At 38.6% G+C, this 16,919-nt stretch overlaps 1 protein-coding gene across 4 annotated transcripts in view; it reads left to right on the top strand.

The window, feature by feature from the left end:
- HDAC9 (histone deacetylase 9) overlaps positions 1–16,919 on the top strand; it is an 847,690-nt gene that overhangs the window by 725,758 nt on the left and 105,013 nt on the right. For all 4 annotated transcript variants that reach the window (XM_081102525.1, XM_081102526.1, XM_081102528.1 and 1 more), the window contains one exon: positions 3,449–3,567. In XM_081102525.1, the coding sequence (XP_080958651.1) occupies positions 3,449–3,567 (119 nt within the window). The remainder of the gene's footprint in view (positions 1–3,448; positions 3,568–16,919) is intronic.

Raw genomic sequence — 16,919 nt, forward strand, 5'->3', positions numbered from 1 at the left:
TCAGCATCCCTCCGTGGCTTTTTCCTGCATCAGTTATATCTGTCTTGTTCAAATAGTGATTTACTATTTTCTTTAGTCCTTTGAGTTATTAGTTGAAAGTTTTTATAAGACAGAACTGTTTTCTTCTTTTCTCTATTTGTTCTGCTATTGTTAAGTCTCTGTGTAGACTCATGGATACTAATTTGACTGTTTGGATTATAATCCAATACTGTCATTAGTTATTTTGCTCCTCCAGTTGTTCCAACTTTGGCCCTTGGGTGCTCTTTCCCATTGGTCCATATTCCCTTCTGACCTGACCCATCCCTTTTGAGCATTTCACTGTTTTCTGTCATCACAAGATGTTCCAGAAATGCCTTCTATTTTCCCTGATGCAGTCCTGGAATCAACCACCTCTCCAAGGATCCCTGGATCCTTCCATTGAAGATTGATATTAGAAAACAAGATCTGGGCACTAACTGTGCTCTTTACTACTGGACTGTCATTACTTTTAGCAAATAAATAAGAAACCACGCATACACACATCAGTTGTTTCTGTGTCTGTTTACGTGTTATATACAGGCATGGGCAAAAATAGATTTTCAGTTGTGAGTAGGTGAAACACAGTTAATTCTTGTATTATTATTTATTAATTATTGTATTATAACTGTATACTTTTTTTTGTCCACCCCTGTATTTAAAACCATGAGTTTGTATACTTTCCTTGCAGTGGGATATTAGGAAAGATGGAGGGCAAACACATACTTTGTTTGCTATCTTTAATCAGAAAACCCAACTGTTCAGATAAAAATTATAAATGGTCCAGCTGGTGTGACTCAGTGGTTGAGTGTCAACCTGTGAACCAGGAGGTCATGGTTCAATTCCCGGTCAGGGTACATGCCTGGTTTGTGGGCTGATTCCCAGTAGGGGGCATGCAGAAGGCAGCTGATCAACGATTCTCATCATTGATGTTTCTATCTCTCTCTCTCTTCCTCTCTGAAATCAATAAAACCATATTTACAAAATAAATAAATAAAAATTGTAAATGAATGCTTTTGAGGATTTGTTCTATTTAAGAAAAATTACTTTGTTTTTCTCAATTATACTCCCAAATGTGTAGACACATTCATGTTTTAGTTTTTCCTTTTGTAGATCAGCACTGTGTTTTCAATATTCTAAAATTACATTGGCAATCCTTGTCTCCTATTTCCTGTTTTTGTCCTTCAATAATGCATATATATATATTTAATAGCCATATGCAGAGCGGATCCTTTGTGGAGAAGGTAATAATTGAGCTCTAACTTGAGGATGTTTACCATTCAATCACTCTTCCAAGTGTAGATTGATTGGGGAGATAAGAAGAGGAAGGGAGAAAACTTCTAAACAGAGGGAAGGGAGATGGAAAATGCATTGCTATGATGCATGTGATGGATGGGCAATCTTGTTCATTCATCTACTCATATTTTCCTAAGAGTATTGTATGTTATCTAAGGGAACACATAGGATTAATTGAATTAAATAGATAAAGTACCTAGATAAAAACATTCTTGATTGTTTGAGACGACTTATTCCAATATCTGATACCCAACATACATCACATGGCTATTTCACTCATATGAAAAGTAGGGAATTGGTAATATATGACACTTTCATGAAAATTGTAATGTAAGAGTTGGTATTTTTAGGAAGGAAAAGAATTGGTGAAACTGCTCCTGATAATGTAGCTATATTAGAGATTTTTAATTTTATGGAAGAATGAAATTGTGCATAGGAAGCATAATTATATTTTGACTTAGTTTCACTGATGGGCCAATTCAGATATGAGTGCTTTCCAATTGTTGGAAGGACTTCCACAGAAGTCACTTACATGCACATCTATGAGTTTGAAGGATTGAGCTTTTATATTTCTATTAGAGGCCCGTGCACAAATTTGTGCACCAGTGGGGTCCCTCTGCCTGGCCTGTGGGGTCAGGTCAAAACCGGCTCTCCAACATCCCCTGAGGGGTTCCGGATTGTGAGAGGGCACAGACCAGGCTGAGGGACCCCATCAGTGCACGATTGAGGCCAGGGTATGACGTGGGAGGTTGGCCAGCCGAGGAGGGACCACGGGAGTGCTCCAGGGCGTGTCTGGCCTGTCTCGCTCAGTCCTGATCAGCTGGACCCCAGCAGCAGACGCTCCTACTGCTTGCAGCGTCTGCCCCCTGATGGTCAGTGCAGGTCATAGTAACTGGTTGTCTGACCCCTGGTGGTCAGTGCAGGTCATAGCGAGCGGTTGAGTGTCCTTAGCATATCATTAGCCTATTATGCTTTGATTGGTTGAACAGACAACCAGATACTTAGCATATTAAGCTTCTATTATATAGGATAATAGCAGTGGAGTTGTGAAAAACATTTTATTCATTTATGTCTCCACCTAGGTAAGTTTCAAATAAGTAGTTTTTATTTTGTAACTTCACCTTCTGTTTATATGCAAAACATTTAAACTATCAACCTGATATTATTATTAGAAATTTGCAAATATAAAAAATTTAAAATAACTCAATTATATCACTACTCGAGAATAATTATTTTAATATTTGGTTTAGTCGTTTCTCCCAAACACAATAGAGACGTTACTACTTTTTAAATTTCCTGTGCTCCCCAGTTTTCCCATTTCATTAAATTGTTTTGAAAATTTGAATTCTATGGATGGTCCATTGGTCTTGAAGCCTGCATTTAGAAAACATTTACGTTTTATAAAGCCCAGTTGCATTCATTAGGCATTCTCTCTCAAACCCAGCACTGAGGAGAAAGGGATGAGGGAGGCCTGAGGAGGCTGAAGAGGTGAGTGTGAAGGCTGACGAAGTGAGGCCAGCAGGGCTGCTGTCATGGCTGAGACTGCCACATGCCTGGTGTCTCTGACCTTGGACTACTTAGCATTATGGTCTGGATTCTATTAAAGGAATTTCATGTTTTTCCTTTGTAAGAGTCACCCCCTACCATGACAAATATTTAAAAATGTTTTCTTTTAGTTGGAAAAGCAACATTTTCCCCAAAAGAAATCTATAGTTCAAATTTACACCAAGTTCTCATTAACTGGAGCAAGCCGGGTTTTCACTGACGCTTCAGCTTTCCTCCGAGAAACATTAGTCACTCCCCTGGAAGAAGCGGTGTTTTATAGGCAGGCAGTGGGATAAAGCAGCCACAGATGTGCATGTGAAATGGTGGGCTTGAGAATGTACCTGCAAAGCATTTTTTTTTTTTAAATTTGGAGAAACAAAGATGAAAGAAAAAAAGACAAATTGGGATGCTAAAATAACTGATTCGGTATTAAGGAAATGATAAGCTTTTGATCCGTTTCAAATAGCCTTTTCCTTTCCCGCTTTCTTTATTCTTGGGAAGTTCTTGAGATTGTGCCAAGTCTTTTCCACTGCACAATTTTTAAAGGTATCCGCCGTTCCCTTGTGTAACTGGTTGCCTTTTTACTGCGCAGGACTGTAGTGATGCCTGTGGCCAAAGAGTTTGATCCAGACATGGTCCTAGTTTCCGCGGGATTTGATGCACTGGAAGGCCACGCCCCTCCTCTGGGGGGGTACAAAGTGACAGCAAAATGTAAGTAGATCCTTCAGGGCCTCATGAAATGCTGTGATGTAATAACATCTTTTAGGTCTTTAAAGTAGCACCCTTTGCATGTCTAATAAAGTTAGGTGAGACCTGAGACCGTTGAAAATGTTTCAGATGGTGTTTACTGCTCTGTCAGATTCTACTCTTTGTGGAAATTGGCCTTTAAGAAAAACAAAGTTAATTTGATTCCTTTGGGGGACTTGGGGGACAATTCAGAACCTTTATGTTTTTCAGGAGTCCCGTGTTACCATGTAAAGACAGAAGTGATAGAGCTTCTGTTTAAAATATGTTGAATGGCCTGAAAGGTCATGAGCCTAGAAAAGCTACTGGGCTTTTTACAACGAGAATAGAAGTAACTGTTTTTATTCCATTGTACATGGAAGTTAAAAAAAGAAAAGAAAAAAAAGAAAAATTTCCCAATAATGCAATGCACTTTGGTTTTGAATTGAAGTGTGGTTCCCAGAGCTCACAAACTCTGTTCATGCCTATGGGCAATGCTCAGGATCTTCTGTTGTGTTGCAAAGATTAATTTTTTGGCTGTGTTTCGTTAGCAACTAGCTACCAAATGAACAAATGAATTTTGTATTTTATTGCTTTTGATTGATGTGACAATGTAATTTGGCTAGAAAGAGTTTTTCTTGAAGAATTATTTCCTTGTTCTCTGAGTGAGAAAGCAAGACATATGCATAGTCCATGCATACAAATGTTTGCTAGCACTCTGGATAGCTATTAAGAATAGAAGGAACAATAAAAATTACACAGAGAATAAGATCCATCATCGTGGGTTATTTTAGTGGGTTGGGCGGGGGGGAATGAAAACAAACAAATAATCCAAACAGTGTTAAGTGAGGGGGATGAGTTTGGATAGGGCATGTTTTATTAATTGGACAAGAACCAAAGACCCAGCATCGTGCCAATCTTTGTTTTTAGTTGGCATCTCATGTGAGAGAGTTTTCTGCACTCTCATTGTTCCAGTAACATTGTTAGGTAGTGGCTATTTTTAACATCTATTCACTGCCCAGGGTTCTTAGTGTCTTATTGTCTATTGAAAACATATTAAAAGAAGCAACTCCACAAACACAGACAAAACGTAATTCACAATTGTTGTACAGTTTAATAGAAAGGTATTTAGTAAAATCAAATGCCTTTATAACCCTTTAATTTTCTTCCTGGAATTCCACTCAAACGTTAGTCTTTCCACTAGAGTTAAACCTCCTTTGAGTCAAGATTGGTGAATAGTTTAGTCTAAATAAAGGAAAAATAAGAGCTTCTATCCCAAACTGAGGTAAACCCAAACAATAGAAAGCTCATGGAACAATGATGGAAATCCAGAAAAGGCGTTCCTTGTTATTAAATCCAAGAATCTCCCTCAGGAGTGAGAAATATCAGAGGAATATATGCATTTGGGTCTTTCTCCCTGCCAAGGAAGCAAGTGGTAGCAAGTCCACTTCTCACAATTAACTCGAAGGAATTAACCTTTTTGTTTACTTGCTTGTTTGTTCATTATGGTTTTGTTGTTGTTGTTGTTGTTGCCAAGTCAAGTTCAAAATATCAGATGTCATCTTGGAAGGTAGAATACCAAGTAATAGCAGCATGATTCCTTTTGGTTATAGACGTAAGAAACACTTTTTTTTTTTTTTTTACTTCTTGTTACTTTCAGTACAGTGTATCAAGACCTTCCTTATGTTGTGTGTCTTTATCCATTTTGGAGAACATATGCCAGGATAAGATTGTTTGTAATCTCCCAACCTCCCACCCCTCCTTACCTAATTCTTCCCTTGTGTGTTTTCTACTCAACAGGCTATATGCATCCTTACTAGGTGATATTTTACTAAGAAAAACAGACACACATTTTAAGTGATTTAATAACTGGCCCTTTCTTGAGTACCTGCAATTAATAAGGAAAAATAAACAATGAGGAGAGGAAATCTTAGAACCCAAGGAGATTGTAGTCAAGGGTATCTAAAAACAGTTCACGTATTTTATAGATGAGAAACCTAGTTTATATTATCATCTGAAATAACTGGGGCAAAACCAAAGTGCTTATCCTGAATTTGTAATTAGATGAAATGACTTAAGACTTTTACTGGATTTTTTCACTAAAGAGAAAACGTTTCCTAAAATGAGTGAGAATAGGGAACTTGGATGCACACTGCAGAGGCCATTTTGTTGCTAAGACACTTACCACAGTCTGTGATAGACACTGACTAGCCCTTTGATACTTAAAGAAAAAAAACAACAGAGCATAACATCTGGGCAACTGTTTGTATATGTCATCTCCTGCAGGCCTGAGTTTGCCAGCTGTGTTTTCTAGAGATGCTGCCACATTAACTGGGCAGAGGTTAGCATTACTGGACAGCTGTATCCTTATTCCCCAAATAGCTCACCCCTGGGTCTCTTTGTTCAATTTCTAACACCTGGCAGATGCATTTATATTGCTTTGGTCTGAATGTTCTGCACAGACCATTAATATTGGGCCTTCATTGTCCCATCCCAGAAGTCTTCTTCCCAAAATGAAACTAGAAATGGGCTTAACCTAAAAGTAGGTGGAAATTGTAGAAGCAAATGCCGCTCCTAATGTTTTTCCATTCTGATATAAAACCTCTCCCTTGTCCCAAGTAGAATGTTCAAGGACTTTAAAGAGTGGTTTTGTGATCATGTCAGAGATGCTAAAATGTTATTGTCTTAGCACATTAAATATTTTTAAATAATTTTGTTTGATATTCAGAAAGGAAAGGATAAAGTCAAAACAACTAATGTCTTTGTTTTTAAACATCTAATTAGCTACCTAAAATTGTTTTAAAGAATTGGTTGAGACTATGACATAAGTTTCAGCCCAAATATAGAGGTGGTTTAACATTAAAGTTGGTTCTTGGCTAGTACTATTTTTTTTTCCTCTCTTTTCTCATCTCTATACATATTAACTGTTCTCTTTGAAACTACAACAAAAATATTCAGGTTTGTTTCTGATAAAATTTAAAATAAATTGTCTGAATTAAATGTTTGAAATCTATGGTGTTCTTGCCATTAACCACCAGGATGAAGGCCCAAGCTGAAAGGAATAAGTCTCTTTGTGTCCTACCAGAAGCCCCACCCCAAAATTTACCTTGAAGTTATCAGTTTCTCTTTTAAAATACTCTCATTTCCATCTGATTACCTTCCAGTTACAGTTTAAGAAGGTTGGCATGACAACTGAGTGCCATGTTCAAACAATAAAATTGATTCACCATATTGCAGCACACCCTAGCTTTACTGTGTTATCATTAAAAAATATAATAAAGGTTTTTAGTTCAAATTTATCTTACAAAAAATATATTTTTCTTCCTTTTCAACACATTTACATATTCTGCATTTTCATTGGCTGCAGGTAGTGAATTTATATGTGCAAATTGTTTTTATCGTGTGAGTAAATATTTTCATTTCTTTGAAATAAGCAAAAGTCATTGTAAGATGATAGCAACATCTGATTACAAAACATGTTTCTTTAATAAACATGAAGTAGTTTACAGTTCTTGAGATGGAAACCATTTCCCTCAGCAAATACACAAGTGGGATTTTGACAAGTAAAGAATAGCTAATAGTTGGGGAAAATATCAAATAACACATCTTAGAGTCTTGCATTAGCATCTTCTCCATGATAGAATGGTTCATCCTCTTTAGTGATTCTCTTATTCCCTTTATCCCTGTGAATGTCTGACTGACGGGGAGAGAGCACCGCTGTGGGGCAGATACATCTACAAATGAATTCCTACTTAGCTCGAGTTACTAGTACTGCTAGTAACACCAATTCCTAGGTGAGCTGATCTTCTGAAAATAAATCGCTAAGAAGTTTAAGTGCTAAACCAGTCAACAAATAGGTGCCAAGCAATAAACCTTGTTAAACAAATGAAGCTATGCTGGTCTGTTTCAGCCACTAATGATGGATGGATGTACTAACAAACTTCATGATCTCTACCATTTAGAACTGGCAACAGCTAGGTACTTTCATTATATTTACTCCACATCTTTTTTGTTTATAAAAGAAATAAAAATCACTGCCCCTAAGTCCTTCCCCTCCTAAACAGTGTCATAATTTGTGTGTTTTTCCAGTACACACACACACACACACACACACACACACACACACACACACACACCATACAGTATTATATTTATTTTTGAGAGTGTGGTTTCAAATTTACCAAAGGTAGCACAAGGTAAGTATTAAATTATTATTCTGTACATACAGTTTATGGAACTTGCTTGTTTTGCTTTTAATATATTTGTTTTGACATATACTCAGAAATATTTATATATCCTTCTACTTTCTATATATTAGGCCACTAAGGATGGATACTAGTAGGTATTTTATCTGTCCCCCTATTAATGGACCGTTGTTTTCAGGTTTTCAGTATTGTAAATGATGTTGAAATGAACATCACTTCGCAGGTTTTCTCTTGCCTGGGTGTTACCTCCTGCGGCTGTTTAAGTCAGGTTGGGCTTCTGTTTCTTTTTCAGAATGGAGCCCTTGAAGATACAAGGGAGGTAGCTAAAGAAGGAAGGAATGCCTCCATCTTCCTTAACTGTTCCTCGAACTATAGCCTGTATCCCTTACCTCTCACAAACACAATCACCCACACCTCGAGTCTTTCTTCTGCTCTTGACCATTTTATACTCTGCATACCACACCCCTTCTTTCCCATTAAAATTGTCAGAGAGCATTTTGTTTGTACTAATTAATATTCTTCCCATCTAATCCAAACATTAAGAGGGGAAATGGGCTAGAAGTCATGTGACAGATAGATTAAAAAATTGTTACTTTAAGGTGTCTTCAAGAATACTTTGGGCATTAAACTTAAATTGAAAAGATGATTTTCTACTCAAAGCCAATTTGATTGGCTACTATCAGTGACTATGGAGGGCATTATTCCCTGAGTTGAAAGCACAGTCTGATAATCCAGTAGAGAGTGACCCTCCTGGCATGGGCTCTTGGCATGACAAAGGAATGCCACTCAGCCTCTTGAAGATTGTTTTCTTGACCTTAAAGAAACATTGATTTCATCCTGGCAGTGTTAGTGTTATATTTTTATTTTTTAAATATATTTTTATTGATTTTAGAGAGGAAGGGAGAGGAGACAGAGATAGCAACATCAATGATGAGAGAGAATCATTGATTGGCTGCCTCCTGCATGCCGATCAATGATTCTGGGGACCAAGCCTGCAACTGGGGCATATGCCTTGACTGGGAATCTAATAGTGATCACCTGGTTCATAAGTTGACATTCAACCCTGGGCCATGCTGGCCAGGTGAGTTTTTAATTACTGTACAAGTATATTCTAAAATGCGGAAAATAAAAGAAAAATTTTCTCAACAATAAATTACTTATCTGAATGAAATTTTCCAACTCAAAAGTATCAGCAGAGATTTCCAAATACATATCAGAGCTTACCAGTTTGCAGATCCTACTTGCTATTTGTCATGGAGCATTCTACAGAAGAACCAGTCAGGGACTTAGTCTTTGGCTCAAGATTTTCACATACCAGCTTTTTTCTACTTAGAAGCAAGGAGGAGGCCCCCTGCAAAGACAGGAGGAAGTGGATTTGCAGGACATTTATATTTATAAACATAAATATGTTTATGCAGCATAGTTACCTTGCATACATCCAATGGCCAACATAAAGAAGCAGCATAGCTAATTAAGGGGGAAAATGCGAGTGTATAAAAAAATAACAAAGGTTAGATTTGGGAATGATTTGATTTTGAAATGACAGCCAAAAGATGTATTCAATGAGTGCTCCACATTTTACTAGTACCCTGCCTTCATTTTCTCACTCAATTGCCCGTTTCCTTACACCACATGACAACTCAGATACCAAATTGTAGAAGAATATTTTCCATCTGCCGTGCTTAGTTACTGATGTCATGAAACAATCCTTAGGCTACGATGACTACTACTTAACTTTGAAGAGCAAAATTACTATAACTGTACCCTAACTGGGGCCAGATCAACATTGCTTTTGAAAAGAAAATACATAAGCAGTGTTTGCCCCGAGGGAAGATGCCAGCTGCAACAGGAGAGCACAATGTGTCCTGAATTTCCTTGATGCTACAATGCACTTTTTCCTATTCTAACAAGTCTGAATTGGGATGCTTCTTACATTTGATGACATTTCATTGTTGGATTAACAATGTTCTTTTTATTTTATAATGGTACATTAAAAGTGGTCATAGTTATTTTGTGCTTATTTGATGATATCTTAAAGAAATATAGTAATTTACTTTATGAAATGTTGTTTTAAAAATACCAGTCAAAAACCATAACTAAAATTGTAGCTTAGATTTCCATTTTCTATTTTCTTTCCAGGCTTGCAATGACTTAATGAAATCCCAAGAAAGTAAAAATTAAAATAACAATTTAAACAAACAAACAAACAAGCAGAACATTATCAGGGAGAGATTTTAGATAGTGGATTCCCTTAATGTGCATTTGCTGTTAGCTCAGACAAAAATTGTACTTCCTTGGCTGAAATCTCAATGACCGTAGTATCTGACTCTTTATTGTAATGATCTCACTAACTAAAATAATTGGTTTCCAATTTTACAAATCAAACCAATACAAGGGAGAGTCAGGCAAATAATAATTTATTAAATCACTAGAGGTCCAGTGCACAAAATTCATGCAAGGGTAGGGTCCCTAGGCTTGGCCGGCGATCAAGGCCGATCTATGGGGCAACCAGTGGGGCAATTGGGGCCCCTGCTTGCACCCGCCTTGGCCTGGCACTGCCCACTCACCTGCTCCACCATGCCATAGCGGTCCTGCTCTCATGTGTGCCCATCAGGGCTGTCAGCGCCTCCACTGCAGCCCACTGCCAGCGCCACATCACCGACGCCTGCCATGGTTCACACCGCCCCCTGGTGGTCAGCACACATCTAACTCCCAGTTGGTCAAACTCCTGCCTGTGGGGACAATTTGCATATTAGCCTTTTATTATATAGGATAGGTCAGTGCATTAGTAAGCATATGGACCATAGCTGTGTGACTAAGAATCATCTTTTAACATATGAACTGTAATGATTATATATCCAGGGGCTAAAACATCACCTCACTCATTGTCCAGGCTCAAAAAAGTATTTTTTGACTTTCAGTTATTAAATGGTTATTCTCTTTTAAAAAATCAAGTGACCTAATTTAAAGTGTATTTAAGTTCTATATAGTCCATCTATTTTTTTCCCCTTTTATTTGAAAAGTTTGGTGCCTGGGTATATATTCAAGATGTTTCCATAAGTCCCTGTTGTACTATATTTGTTGCTATATGGCGAGTGGGGGAACAGTATTCATTCTGCATAATAGTAGTGTTTGGGTAGTAGTTTAAAAAAGCAGGCTGTGGAATGTAACTTTCTAGGTTCAACAGTTGGCTCTGCCTCTTTGTGTGTGTGCGTGTGTGACCTTGAGCAACTTATTTTACCTTAGTGGAACTGAATTTTCTCAAACACAAATGGGGCTATTTCATAGGTTTGTGAAGATTAAATAAGACAGTCCATTTTTCAACCTAAAGAGTGACATTTAGTAATAAGCACTCAAAAAAGTTTGCCAATGTTAGATAGTCTGAAGTTTTTCATGTGCCCGGAAAGAGCTCTGGATTATAACAAATGGAATGCATGCATAGCATATTGCTCTTACTGGAGTTAAGGAACTCTAGATCTGCCTTGATAATAACATGTAACTGTCTAGCTTTTAAATGCTTCAAACTAATTTACAGATGAAAACTATAATAATGAGCACTGTTAACAAAATGCATGCATCCATAGATTTTGGGAGCTCACTTATGTCAATGGAAGGAATCTCCCAGACTTCTGCTTACCAGGGAGGCAGTCTAGCTAGCCAAGCTCATATACAGGCTAATAACGTAGTAGTACAGCTAATGATAGTTGGGACAAATAGCAGAATTTTTCATTTATGAGTATTTCCATAAACATCTAAAAGATTTTCACATACAGAAAAAAATACTGTTCATGTTACTTAAGATAAAAAGAAGGAATACAACAGAGGAAAAATTTCTGTTGGTGACTGGGAATATATCACATCTATTGTTATTGATTACCTTTTCAAAAGCAGATTTTTAACACTGTAAAGTAAGGAAATTTGCTACTGTATAAAGTATGAAATAATGTTTCTTTTGGAACAATTTATGGAAATTACCTTTGATACTACTATGATATAAAATTTTGAATAAGACAGAAATTAGAAAGCCAAAAGGGTAGTTGGAGCTAGTGATGACAAAAGAAAGATAAGCCCAGAGAGACCAGATAGTGAGGCCAAGATAGTGTACTGGGGATTTAATATATGTGGCCGGCCCTTACTTAACTTGAACAGTATAGAATATTTTGACAAGTCTGTCTGGGTTTCAGAGCACATATTTGTGTGTGTGTTATGTGCCAGTGAGTCAGCTCCCACTCCTGGCGACCCTGTGAATGAATGATGCCCACGATGTCTTGTCCTCCACAGCTCTGCTCAGCTCCTGTAGACCCACGCCTGTGGCTTCTTTATGGAGTCATCCATTTCATATTTGGTCTTCCTCTTTCCCTGCAGCCTTTTGTTTTTCCCCAGCATTATTGTGTTCTCCCAAGAACCCAGCCTTCTGGTGATGCGCCCGCTGTAGGACAGCATGTCTGTGCACTATATAAAATCCAGTCAGCTCATTTAGCATCGCTTATCTCAGAGTCAAAAAGAGTTGCCAGCTCTGTTCATTTATTTGCAGTTTTCTGGATCTACTATAAACAGTTTTCTCAGATGTTGTTATTTCTAGTCAGAGATTTCTTCCCACAGCACTGCCCTTATGCACAATATTTCCTTCCTGTTTTAGTGCAATTATCTAAATTAGGCACACATCAGAGTCCTAAAAATTACTTTATTGTCCCAGTAGCCGGCAGAGGGAATCATTTATTAAATGTAGCTAATTTCAGTAACTGACAGGCACGTGAGGTGCCTAAAGAAAACGGAGTGGTGTCAGACTACTTGAGATGGTTCCAGGAAGGTTGTCTGCATTAAGAGCCACATTTCACTAAGGACTGTGATGGTTATGGAAACTTTGCCTGTTGTTTTACTCAGCAGTCTCAGGGGGACCGTTTGGCACTAGGGTGCAAAATGAGATCAGCAATTCAGAAAAGACACCACAGCAGGCACTTGAAGAGTAAGTCATTGAGTACCAGACTAAATAACTAGTGAGCGCCAGGCCATCGTCATAGCTCAAGGTTGTGTGAGAGTCCCGCTGGCTTCATCTTGCCAGTGTGCCTGCTGCTGTTGCTCATTGCATGACCATCTCCAGAGGTGGTGTGTGGGTGTTGGGTGAGAAGAAAGTCAGTTGCAATCAACTCGTGTTCCCAGTAGAATAGATCACCCAAAGGTTCAGAAGTTTAGAAACTAAAAAGCCTTACACTGGCCACAGCTGTGTCTCTAGGGCAGTGGTTCTCAACCTGTGGGTCGCGACCCCTTTGGGGGTCGAACGACCCTTTCACAGGGCTCGCCTGAGATCATCGGAAAACACATATATAATTACATATTGTTTTGTGATTAATCACTATGCTTTAATTATGTTCAATTTGTAACGATGAAATTGGGGGTCACCACAACATGAGGAACTGTGTTAAAGGGTCGCGGCATTAGGAAGGTTGAGAACCACTGCTCTAGGGGCAGCCCTGGAGCCACCTTCCACACGGACAGAGACACTGGTTTCCTAACAGCCTGACAGGGGTGTATGTGAATGAATCCCCACTGGTGGAAAGGAGAGCACTCTCAGCTGATCTGTTTGATGGCTCCAGCATTGGAGAAGCAAATGTTATATAACTTCTTACTCGCAACCAAAGCCACAATTGCCCCCTCCAATTCTAGATGTGATTACTCCTTCTACTTCCATATGACAATTAAGAAAAGATTGGGGAGGAATAAGAGGACATAGTGAGTGGTATACTGGAAATTACACTAGGAAGAAGGCAACTTTTATTCTAATCCTCTAAACAGGTATATATACACAAAACACCTGTTTTAAAAAATTGATGTATCCTGTCCTCATCTTAAAATGAAATATTTGGACCAACTAATATAGTGTAGCAAGAGCGGCAAGCATTTAATACATGCATATAATCTATAGTAAGCACATTACATTTACTTTTGAAATTTTTATAACAATACTCCAAGATATGAAATGTTGCTATGATCGCCATTTTACAGATGAAGAAACTAAAACATTTAAAAATATATAAGAAATGCCCTGATTTACAAAAAAAGCCACAGCTAGTAATTCCTGAGTGGTCTGGCTTCAGAGCTGGTAAAAACATATTTTTATGTCTATGTTTCTGTCAGAAACTGACCTTGGAAAGGACAGGCAAAGACCATGACACATGTAGGACTTGCATCACCATTTGAATCCAGATTAATTAAGTTTACTCCTTTGACTAAAATAGCCCCATCTTTCTCCCTTCCCGCTCTTCCCACTTTTTCCTTCTCTCCTGGAAGGTCATTTTTGTGTATGGAGAGCATACAACTCTCCACCATGAAGAATTTGGGCCATGCCCTGTGAAGACAGAAAGAGGTAAACCTGGGCCCTCATGAACTTATTCTTTCATGGTGCTTTATTAGAAGATGAGTAAAAGGGCATGCAGAGTGGGAAAAGGAAACTCATTGCACAGAAACAAATGCAGGGGCTCGGCAAGGTGTACTCGATGTGTCCCAGACATGCAATGCTATCAAGTCTTCTTGTGTAAGACTGATGAAACTCCTTTCTTGGTAGAGAGAGATGGGATTTATATTCTAAGGATAATTACTATTGAGTTTAAGGAGCTTAAGTTTATGTCTGATTTTTTTTTTAATACTAAGTGTTTCTCGTATTTGGCCTTTCTTCTAAAGCTGTGTCATTGAGAGTCTACACAAGGTTTCAAGTAGGCAAAAAGATTAAAGTGGGAGGAGGGGTTCCGGGTGGGGGGGAAGCCCTAAGTGCTTTTGTCGCGAAGGCAGTGATAGTGGACAGATAAGCACACACCTTTATATCTGGGGCTCTCCCGCTGTGTCCTTGGCCTTCTCTTTATATTGAAAGTGATAGTGGTGCTGAAGGAGAGAAAGCTGCAGGCTCTAAACAACTGGTAATTATCTGCAAACCTAAGCCTCTCGCTCAGGGTGACCTTCTGCAGTTGTGCAGTTTGCTTTGCACAAAGGGCTGCAGGGTGAATGGGAGCTAACATGTAACCTGTGCTCCATGCATCAACCAAATACCATGGCCTGAGACAGTGTTTAACCAGGAAAATGGAACCAGGAAAGAGTGCTTAATTCACTCAACAGATACCAGTATAACTAGGCACCTACTAGGTGGCTGATGATGTAGATCCTGGGGGTTACATAAATCTGAGAAAGTCAAAACTCCCTGTTCTCATGCAGCTTATGTATCCAAGCTATGCTGTCTAAAAGCGTACCCACTAGCCACATGTGGTAATTTAAATTTAAACGAATTAAACTGCATATGTCAAGTGCTCACTAGTCATGCATAGCTGACAACTGCTACATTGGACAGCACTGATGTAGAACATTTGCATCATGGCAGAAAATTTGTTTTGGAGAGCATTTCCCATTGGTTAATGGCTAAACAAAATAAATAAGTACCATAGTATATTAGGAGTGGATATGCTATGAATAAAATTAGAGAAAAGATCAGATTATGCTGGAAGAAGTGAGATCTGCACATTTAGAGAGGATGATCAGAGATGGCCTCACTCACAAATGACATCTGCATGAAGATCAGAAGGTGATGATAAAGCTAGCTGTGAGACCACCATAGGGAACAGCACTCTAGCTATGAGAACATGACAGGGCAAAGGCCCTGAGGCAAAGGTTCCTTGGAGTGCTCAAGGAATAAGGAGGCAAGTATGACAAGCTGAGTGATCAAGAGAGAAGGAAGGTGGGAATGGTGAAAAGTGGTTATATTATGATTTATTGTAAAAGTAAGTGGATTGGATTTGCTGACACACTAGATCTGGAGTAAGAGAAGGGTGGGGGTAGAGGATAAAGGATAACTCCAAAGTCTTGAGTCTGGACACCAGGTAGGAAGGAGTTGATATTAACTGAAATGGGGAAAGTTGTAGAAGCAGGTTTGAGATGATTATAAGGTGTTTGGCTCTGCACATGTTAGCTATGAAATGTTTCCTAGACACCTAGGAAGTGGAGCTTTCCAGAAGGCAATGGGGTGCATGTGCTTTTAGTTCAGAATAGAAGTCAGAGCTAAAGTATAAATATAGTTATTAGCAGCATGTAGGTAGTAGTTAAAGTCATGGCCTCAGATGAAATCACCTTTGGGACAAGTGTAGCTAGAGAACAGATGTGAAGGCTAAGACTTGGGATCCTCAACATTCTGACATCAGAGCCATGAGGAGTCAGAGATGGAGCTGCTGGTTTTCAGTAGCAGAGCATGGTGTCCCGGAACTCAACTGAAGCCAGCGGTTCAAAGAGGAGAGTATAATCAGCGATATCAAATGTTGATGGGTTAGGTTAGATAAGAACAGGCTGCTAAATTCAGTATCACGGAGGTGACTGCTCACTTTGCCAATAAGGGGTCTGAAGAGGTAAAAGCCTAGTTAGAGGAAAGAGTTGCAGTAGAGGAATGGAAGACTTTATGTATACACTACTCATCTTGTGAGGAATTTTGCTCTGGTGGGGATCAGATAAATGGAGCAGTAGGTGGAGAAAGGAGAGTATTTTTAAAAAATATTAGTAACATATCTCGTACAAAACCAAAAATTGATGCTGTTGAAGAGAGAGAAGAGAATTAATTTCTGAAGAAATATCCTTGAATTTATGAAGGGACTGTCACCTCGTGCATACATGGATGGTTTAGACTTAAACACATGGACAGTTTATCCATAGTAACAGTAGGAAAAGCAGAGCACATGGGACCAGATGCTGGCAGGTGTGTGAATGTAGCAGTAGGAGATTTATGAAGTGTGCTTCTGATTGACTTCTTCCTCAGTGACATGGGAACCAAGGTCATCACTGACAATGAGAATAGGAAGGAAATTTTGGAGGTTTGAAAACCAAAGAGAAGATATAACATAATCAGTTAAGAGAGTGAAAAAGGGAATCTATTAGAGAAGATGGCATGAAGCAATGATAAGGGCTCGTATAAGTTTCACTTCAAAGTGAGCCCATTCATTTTGGCCAGCCATGTTGGCCAAAATAGTTTGGTTGAACTAGAGATATAAAGGCAAAGAAGCGATTATGTGGTGCACTGTGAATTTTAAACTAGTTAAAGGAGGGAAGGGAGAACATGAGGAATATAAGGGAAATGAGAAATTGACAGGATCAATGAATTGCTGGTGT

This window comes from Myotis nattereri, assembly GCF_964212035.1.
Source record: "Myotis nattereri genome assembly, chromosome: 11".
Classification (NCBI taxonomy): Eukaryota; Metazoa; Chordata; class Mammalia; order Chiroptera; family Vespertilionidae; genus Myotis; species Myotis nattereri.